Source organism: Coregonus clupeaformis, chromosome 29 (genome assembly GCF_020615455.1).
Source record: "Coregonus clupeaformis isolate EN_2021a chromosome 29, ASM2061545v1, whole genome shotgun sequence".
In the NCBI taxonomy this organism is placed as follows: Eukaryota; Metazoa; Chordata; class Actinopteri; order Salmoniformes; family Salmonidae; genus Coregonus; species Coregonus clupeaformis.
The window spans coordinates 36,210,091-36,219,826 of NC_059220.1; the positions used below are offsets into that span (position 1 = coordinate 36,210,091).

Genomic DNA, 9,736 nt, shown 5'->3' on the forward strand with positions numbered 1-9,736 from the left:
GTGTATGGCTGTAATACTTTCATGCATTTTCTACATAAAACAGGTTTAGCTCTATTTTCTATTTACATTTTTCGTCATTTAGCAGACACTCTTATCCAGAGCGATTTACAGTAGTGAGTGCATACATTTTCGTAATCCAGTCAATCTCTCCAGGATATCGCAGGGATTTTTGTGATATTACCTTCCAGTAATCCCTGTGACTGCTTGGAGGTTAAGATTGGGTTGTAACAGAGTATCAGAGCAAGACGTTCCTACCTGTCAGCTAGTGATTGTTCTGTATGGTGACATGAGCAGAGTCGCCTGACTTCTCCCACTTATTACAGATGTCCGGCTTAGATATGTTGAGCATCCTGCTATGATGTCCATCACCAAGCCAGAACACTCCGAGGCCAACCCTCAGTGCCAGACTGGCAGCCGGCCGGTGGCTGAGCCCGAGACCCCTGCTGTTCACAAGAACAGTGGAAGCTGGCTCAGCTGGGTCTTTGGGAGTGGAAAAGTTAATAAGAAGGAGGTTCATCTACCTGAGGACAAAGACAGATCTGTAAGGAACCTGTTATTTACAGTATATTCTATGTAGAGACAATTGAGTGGATTATTCATTTTTCATTTTTGGCTTGCTTCACATTGCTAATATCTTCTTCCTCAGATTGTCTGGGATCCAACTCTGCACAGATGGGTTGACAAAACTGAGCCCAAGGCTGAGGTATACACTTAAATTACATTCAATAAAAAGCAGTGAAAGACCATTGTATTTCAACTGTGCTAATGTTACTAACAATTTAGAAAATGTGTTGATGTGTTTTACAGAACAAGCTTGTACCACCAACTCCACCGATGGGGATGTATGGATTTCAGGGGAACCCTGGCAGTGTCCCCCAAAGGAGTGAATCCTTACTCCATGAAAGCAGGTGAATATTGTTTTAGACTACATGTGGTTTAACTCCAAGAATCTGTCAGCCAATCATAGCTTTCCCTGGTGATCTCCTGCTAACACCTTTCCCACTACCAGCAGGTCTATGGGGCAGCAGATACCCTACAATGCATTACACTGATGGGACCAACTCAAAGCCTCCAAGCCAGGGGCCTGGACCACTTCCTCGACAGCTCTCTGGCCTGCTCCCTCCCTCACACTTTGACCTTATGGCACCAATGATTGTGCCACCTGACACTCTACCCTACTGATGTATGAATCTGGAAAATCCTTCCAAAATGTATCCATTCATCATTAACTGAGCTTTTACTTTAACATAGCAAAAGGCTGAAGTAGCACGGATGTTAACTATTTTTATTTTTGTCCAACAGGCCAACAGTCAAATTCACCAAGAGTGAATTTGCCCATATCCATAAATTGATTTTTTTCAGCATAAAAAAACGTCAGCATTGCACATTTATTAAAAGATCATCTTTTAATTATATCTCTCCTTCGGGTCGTCATGTTCAATTTAATTTGATGTGTTCTATCATAATTTACCATGCTCATTGCTTGTGCATTGCTTTACGTTACATACTGTACAGACAAGTATATTTGACACACAACAAACCCATCTAATGACACTGGTTTTATTGTCTCATTGGTTGATTCAGGAAATGTAACTCATCTGCTTGACTGGAAACAATATTATTCTTTCATTCAGAGGGCACATGGTTGGTGATTGTAGACACAGGTTAACTCAGTTGATTTTAATTGCTGAAAGGCCAAGGCGAGTGAGCACAATTGAGAGATGGTCCGTGCAATCCAGGTTCCTTGGGACGTCCTTACCCCATTGAAGTTGAAATGTAAAATGGTTAGGGTTAGGTAAGGGTTATGGTTAAAGTTAGTGTAAGGTTCCTCGGTGGGTGCAAAGACCAACAAGTCATCTAGGTAACAAAGGAGATTTGAGAAATGTAGGTCCCCAAATATACTTAACATCATTCTCATGAAAGAGGCCGGGCTGTTACACAGACCTTGTGGCATGCGATTGTACTCAAAGTCCCATCGGTGTGGTAAAGGCTGTGTACTTCTTGTCCTCTTCATGAACTGGAATGTTATAAAATCCTGAGGTCAAGTCCATGGTGCTGAAAAATGCACTGCCACCAAGGGCTGCGAGGCAATCTGCTTGATGAGGAAGGGGATGAGCGTCCTTCACCGTTCGTGCATTCATCCACCTGAAGTCAGTGCATAACCTCAGACTCCCGTCTTTCTTCCATACCATGACTAAAGGGGAGGCATACTCACTAACCGACTTGCGTATAAGGCCTACTTCCTCCATATCTGTTAATACCTTCCTCAGCTTCAGGTAATGAGCAGGCGGAACCCTTCTGTATGGTAGGCGGAAGGGTCTGTCATCAACCAGATGGATACGGTGAACATAACCCCTGGCTTCTCCGCAGTCCAGATTATGTCTTGAGAAGATGTCTTCATATTTTGTGATGGTATTCACAAGCTTCTCCTTCCACTGGTCAATCACTTGGCATCCATCAATGTCGATGTCTCCTAATCCTAGATCAGACAGTCTTTGTTTCAGGTTGTGGCAGCCATTGTCATCCTGCTTCTGTTCCACTGGGGTTTTCCTCACCTCATGAAGGCCCTGAAAAATTGTTGCATCCTCAACAGCCAAGCATGTAGACACATCGGCCAGCTTCATGTTACGTCTTAGAGTGAGATGTTTATCTGAACAGTTTACTACCTTTAAAGTGACCAAGCCATCTCCCCACATGGGCGTAATAACTCTACCCACAAGTATGTTTCTGGGCATGACCTTTGACCTGGTAGGCTCGACTATTACAGTGCTGCCTGGAGACAATGCCACATTTTTAGGAAGTTTACCCCAAACTAAGTGTTCAGTCTTGGGAAAAAGAGTCACAGCTTGAGTGAGCTTCACGGTCCTAATCTTGCCATCAACTTGCTGTCCCTTCCATCTTGTGACACTTGTCATCATCTGCAGAAACTGCTCACCCTCTGGTGAGTGAGTCTGGCCATCCATGTTGTTGACTAGCTTCCAGTATTCGTCAGTGCCCTTCATCTCATGCAATAGATGCTTAATGACGTTCGATCCCAGGATAAGATCATCACGCTGTCCAGGAACAACTAGGGTGGGCACTTTAACATCAATCCCATAGAAACACTTTGGTGAGGCCTTCTTCCCCCCACAACCCACTAACACTAACTCTTTAGGAGGCTGATATTGCTGAGGAAGGGCACCTGCTTCCAAAAGTCTCTGCTCAGTAGGTTCACTCAATGTACAGGCCATAGACCCAGTGTCAAGCATGCCCTTAAGCTGCACTTTCCCATGTACAGACACAGAGGTGTAAAATAAATCTGAAAAAGCCTCAACCTCTTGTGAACCTAACATAACAATTTTCTCTCCTTCTTTCGCATCAGAGCACAACATCTCATATGTTTTCTCAAGATCATCAGATTCTTTCCTGGGGGTAGACAGTTGAACACCCACATTTCCCCCCTTCACCCGTGGGCGTGTCAGTTTAACGGTTGCTGCTGTAGTGGGTTTCTCTGCTGCTGTGTTGGGCGTCTCTCACCGCCGGGATTGGCATAGCGTTCCCCCTGTTTTGGACAATTTGATTTCCAATGATCTGGGGAAAAGCACCAGAAGCACAGGTTCTCATGTCTACAGTGCATCACAGTGGAGTGATCTGTTGAGCCACAAACCCTGCATTCCCTACGCCTGAAGGGCTGGGCGGGGAAAGATGGCGCCCTGGACTGTGTCTGTGAAACCATAACAGGTGGTATGCTCTTCTCTAAGGTACGTTCAAGGAGGTGAATGAGCCTCTCGATACTTGCACTCTGCCCATCTTGTTTGGCGCTTGATGTGAGAGAAGTGTCACTGCACGCACCAGCATTGGCCCCGCCTTCAAATGGAGTTGTCTGGGGATGTACTGTTACTTGCTTTGAGGATACAGCGGTAGAATGACACATGGTGGCCTTTCTGCGGCGTTCATGTTCATACATTCTCTCCTGTACTTCACTCGCAGTCCATTTCTCAGCAGACTTGTATTGGAATACTGCTGCCAGTTTGGGGTCGGGGCAGTATGTTACAAACATCATGACGACATCTGAGTTGTAACTGTCAATCTTCTTACCTTGTCTCTTAAGACCCTCGTCAGCAACATCTACGGCCTTGTTCAATCGAACCCAATACTCCATAACAGCCTCTCCGGGTACAGGTTTAGTATTGTAAAAATCAGCTAAAGGCATGCATGAGTAGGCCAATTCGCTGAAATTCTGTTTCAGAATGTCAAATACAATCTCTGGCTTCTCTTTAGGATTAACAGTTGTCTCATTGCGTAAATTTATCTTTACCATGTCTCTTGCTTTGCCAGATAATCGACTAATCATCTCATCCGATTGTTCCCCAACAGGACATCTCTTCCTCCTCAAGTATATTCTCATCAACTCCTCCCATTCATGAATGGAGCATTTGTCTGTACCATCTCCTCTATATGTAGGAGGTTCCTTTACATCTGATTGCATGATGAACTTCATTTTACTGAGGTCTACATATCCTGCTGACTCTGAGTGATGATCACTTATCTTTTCTGTACTTACTGGTGGCTCATGAGTGCTGGACCTGCCACTCTGTATTTCCTCCCTAATGGAGCTCCCTATTTCCTGGGCTAGCTGAGTGACCAGCTCAGCTAAACCATCTACAGGGGCATTTTGATTAACACTAGATGAAGGGCTTTCATCAGTATTTTTAGTGGAGCAAAACATGGGGGAACCTACTGCACCTACACGCTTTACAGGTGTTTGATCAGGGTATGAGAAAAACCTCCCCTTCCCAGCAGTGAATTTGGGTTCATCATCACCATTAAAAGATGCCATGTCACTAAACCACTAATGTTATGTTAACATTTCTGTTGATGAACACACTTCTATATTAGTTAACCATAAACAGCACTCTCAATACATCGTTTTCAGAAAAGAAATAAACAGGAGAGAATATAGACTGCAGATTCGCTTTTTGCCACAAGGCGGCAGGAGTACCTTAATGATGTAAACAGAGTCTCTAGAGCAGCAGGGCAGCGGTGATTGAGCTGACGTCGATCAACGATGAATCCGGGTCTAGAAGGCCCCATAACCGGCACTGTACTGCACGGCTGTATCTCTGCATTGTGTGTGATTGATTGGGACTATAGACGTGGACTTCGGAGATCAGGCTGTTTTAATGAATCAGAATTATCTCTGCATCCAAAAGAAAAGACAAAACATTTGTAGAGCACAAATATGTTCTGCCCATTGTCGCCTCTTTCTACAACATAGACGCACAATACAAAGGACTGGGATCAGTCGAGGAGCTAGCCATGTTCACACATACAATACCTTAGCTAGCTGGTAACCATGTTAATATCATCCTAAAAATTACAATTGCATCTTAACAATACCATCCACTCATGAGTAAACTCTAAATATACAACATTATTCATGAACAAAACACTGTGTGTATGACTTTGTGCTTGAAGGAATCTAACTTTTCTAAAGACGACAGAAAAAGCGTGCCTACCTCTCATAGTGCATCAAAATTATTTGAGCACGCAGGGCAAAACGTAAGTACACACTCTCCTATTCCCAGGATGCAGGCATGCATAATAACAAATCAACATGCTATATTAATATATGAACATTGTGAAATTCACAAAGTACTTTAACAACTGTTACACAGTCAGTTTCATTATGTTTTCATGTGCCATGATTCTGACATATGATCCACATAGGATTATGCTACATAGTTTCAGTGTTGCAGTAAATGTAATCTCAATTCAATACGATGTGCATATACATATAGACAAATAAGATTTCCCTGAAGTTTCCTCTGGGGAAAAACAAAGTCATTCTATTAAACCCATGTTCACCGACTGTAATCTGTGACGCAAGTGGCCTAATATGTTTGTGACGTTCCACGGAACCCACGTTATTGTTTAAAACTCGATTCTGATTGGCTTGCAGGACATTCAACGGTATGAATTATAAATTAAATGTGCTTTTACGTCAGTGTGACAGATTCACAATACCGAGAGTGTCTCAAACGGTCCTGCGGTTTTATCTGCCTAACGGTATCTTCACGCACGACTGGATAGGCCTTTTGGATACGCTTGTCCAAGGTAAGCATATGCGTCAAGATATAGCCTACTTTTAATGTTTTAGTTCCGAACTCAAAATACTAAAGTCAAGTGATTAATCATAAAAGTTAGTTGTTTTGAATGAGCATTCCAATGGCCAATGCTGTTTTTGGACTATGAGACCCTCGGCTATATACTATGATGAGACAATAACAAGCATAGATTATGCATTACGCATTGCACGGGTCAGTGTCCAGGAAGGAATATAAAGTTGCTATTTTTGCGAATAATCAGTTGACACTGACTCGTTCAATGGGTAATGCAAAATCTATGCATGTTATTTGCTCATCATAGTATATAGCCCAGGGTCTCATAGTCCAAAAACAGCATGGCCACTGGAACGCTCATTGATGGAATATTCCATATTACCATGGCAGTTATGCATTACAAATTCACAATATTACTTGTATTTCAATGATTCATAAAGGCCCAAGACATAAAGTAGCCTGCAATCATTCCATTGCTGACCCATCGGATGGTTATCACTTAATCTAGAATCATGGATACCTTTCATGTGAGTACTCACACACCAGATTTTTTACATACCTCAGAAGGACCAACTGGGATTGCAATATCTGGAAGCACTGTCTCATGTACAATTGTTAATGTTATCTCTGAAATGTCTAACAAAATGTTGACTTGACCGTTTCATCAAGATCTGCGCATCACAAGTTGGAACTAGTGGTCAAAATTGGGACAATGTTGCCCAAAATAAATGTTTTCATGGAGGTAAGCACTACACTTCTGATGGGTTTAAAGATTGTATCGTATCACTTTATCTAAAAGTTTGAAAGTAAACCCCAGCTGTTGTTATTCTTTTCCCAGGGAAGAACAATCCCCCATATGCCATGAATGTTTCATTGCTGAACAACCATAGATATTTTTCCTCTAATTTGGCTCACGTTCCTCCAACAGTGAACAAGACCTGCCAACAGAGCTCACTGGAGCAGGGAGACATCCCGTCATCCCTTCGGCACCTGACAAAGTACACTTTTTTCTTCTAAATAACACTATAGTAACATCTTCTGCACAAAGGTACATTCCTAATAAGATTGGTGTTAAGTGAGAAAGAATCCTACAGATGGTCCAATGGGCATTGTCTGAAGCCTCTCATCACCTCAGTATGTTGAACCACCTGATTTCCTATAGGATTCAGATCCTGCTGAACGATGTTAAGCAGTCCATTAACCACATGCAGGGGAAGCTGAACACCATGCAGGGGCAGTGTATTGAGTTGCAGACTGCCATATCTAAGGTAGTGCCAGATGAGTCTGAGATACAGAAGAATAAGTCTATGATGGTATGGTGATAATGATTGAGATGGTGATTATAATAATGATGACTACCGGTACCCCACCCTACGGGCGGTAAATCATTGGATCTGATTAATTCAGTTCAATGCAATTCAATCTTTGAGGACTGCAACCATAGAAATACAATTTATTTATGCTACTAATAAGCTATTGTCAACTTCCCATCTATGGTTATTTTGCTCACTGCTCACTGTGAATTGCTCACTGTTACCATTTGTGTGCAACTATTATTGATTTCTCTCCGAAAAATAATTTGGTTGCAAATGTAACTGGGGCCATGTAAATAATTGTTAGGCTACTCATTTTGAATCCATTGGTGGCAACGTGTGGGACCATGAAAGTCTGTGTGCGACTGGGCACAGTAAAATAATTTGGTTGCTGACCTGCCCTACATCATAGAAGGCCCCTCACCATATGCCGCGTTCAAGTGCAAGTCGGAACTAGGAAACTCTGACATTTCTGATCCCAATTTTCCCACGTGTGAAGTATCAGAATCAACCAATAGGAAAATCTACGCAAATAACCTATATTCATTTTAACTCTGAGGTTCCAAGTTTCCGATAGTACGTGAATGCTTCAATAATTGCCATGGTAATTTTAAATGTTCAGTCAGTGAGCATTATGGGTAATTGTCCTACATACTTACATCAAATGCTTTATGACAGCATCATCTCCTGTAGTTAAGAGTGCCATTCCAAACACATATTTTTTTAAATAAACAAAAATACAAAACACAGCGGAATTTGCCTAAAATGAAGAACATCCATTGATCTACAATGAGTGTACAAAACATTAAGAACAGCTTCCTAATATTGAGTTGGGTGGTGGACCAATCTTGATACACACAGAAAACTGTTCAGCGTGAAAAACCCAGCAGCGTTGCAGTTCTTGACACAAACCGGTGCGCCTGGCACCTACTACCATACTCCATTCAAAGGTTCTTAAAAATGTTGTCTTGCCCATTCACCGTCTGAATGGCACACATACACAATCCATGTCTCAATTGTCTCAAGGCTTAAAAATTCTTCTTTAACCTCACTCCTCCCCTTCATCTACACTGAGAAGTGGATTTAACAAGTGACATCAATAAGAGATTATAGCTTTCACCTGGTCAGTCTATGTCATGGAAAGAGCAGGTGTTCTTAATGTTTTCCACACTCAGTGTATGTGACAATGATGTTATAGATTGTGGTTGATATTTTAGGGAATTACTATGTGTTCTATATTATACCTGCAGATCATCCCAGCAGCCGACGTTGCTGTACAGAGTGGGGGGAGGGAAACATCCAACATCGCTGGTCAGGGGGAGGGGATCCTCCCAAAAGCCAACTTTGCTGCGCAGAGGGAGGAGGTCCTCCGAGCATCAGGCCTCATCCCTGCACAGAGGGATGGGATCCTCCAAACAACCAGTGTCCCTGCACAGAGGGAAGGGATTCTCCCAGCAGCCATCATCACGGCACAGAGGGAGGAGATCCTCCGAGCATCAGGCCTCATCCCTGCACAGAGGGATGGGATCCTCCAATCAACCAGTGTCCCTGCACAGAGGGAAGGGATTCTCCCAGCAGTCATCATCACTGCACAGAGGGAGTTGATCCTCCTGATGGCCAGTGTCACTGCGCAAAGGGAGGAATCTTCCCAACAGCCAGCGTCCCTGCTCACAGGGAGTGGATCTTCCCAAAGGCCAGTGTTCCTGCACAGAGGGAGGGGATCCTCCCCACAGCCAGCGTCCCTGTGGAGAATGGAAACAATCATCCACAACCACCTCCCATCATCCCCATGTTGGCACCACTGTGGAAATGGGATGGTGGAGTGTGTACTCCACCTGTGGATTTCTATTCCAAGAGAAGAGGTCATTTAAGCCTTATCTAATAAGTAAAGACATTGCCATTGTGATAGCGTGGGAATAAGTTGTGACAGACCAAATGTGTATGCATGGCTCATGTGAGTGTATGGCTGTAATACTTTCATGCATTTTCTACATAAAACAGGTTTAGCTCTATTTTCTATTTACATTTTCGTCATTTAGCAGACACTCTTATCCAGAGCGATTTACAGTAGTGAGTGTATACTTTTCGTAATCCAGTCAATCTCTCCAGGATATCGCAGGGATTTTTGTGATATTTGCAGGCAAATATGCTAGATTTTGCTGCGGCAATTCTTGCGAAAATGATCTGACAAGGGAAACATTTGTTGACGTGTGGCTTGATTGAACCTTATTATGCAGTAAATGTGCTTTTTGTAATATGTTAATGGGTCAGTTCTATGCGATAATATTGCGATGATTTGACTGTTTTATGCCGAAATACATT

The 9,736-nt window shown here is 42.9% G+C and overlaps 2 protein-coding genes across 2 annotated transcripts; both read left to right on the forward strand.

The window, feature by feature from the left end:
* Positions 1 to 209: 209 nt before the first annotated feature.
* Positions 210 to 1,280, forward strand: LOC121544405 (protein transport protein Sec16A-like). The gene is made up of 4 exons (XM_041854346.2): positions 210 to 541; positions 647 to 703; positions 808 to 908; positions 1,010 to 1,280. Exons 1-4 carry the CDS (start codon positions 356 to 358, stop codon positions 1,050 to 1,052), a joined length of 387 nt encoding a protein of 128 aa, XP_041710280.2. The 5' UTR covers positions 210 to 355; the 3' UTR covers positions 1,053 to 1,280.
* A 4,732-nt stretch (positions 1,281 to 6,012) lies between these two features.
* On the forward strand, positions 6,013 to 9,285 carry LOC121544488. Its single transcript, XM_041854414.2, has 6 exons — positions 6,013 to 6,096; positions 6,542 to 6,628; positions 6,771 to 6,843; positions 7,030 to 7,099; positions 7,264 to 7,369; positions 8,665 to 9,285. Exons 2-6 carry the CDS (start codon positions 6,614 to 6,616, stop codon positions 9,283 to 9,285), a joined length of 885 nt encoding a protein of 294 aa, XP_041710348.2. The 5' UTR covers positions 6,013 to 6,096; positions 6,542 to 6,613.
* The last annotated feature ends 451 nt before the right edge of the window (positions 9,286 to 9,736 follow it).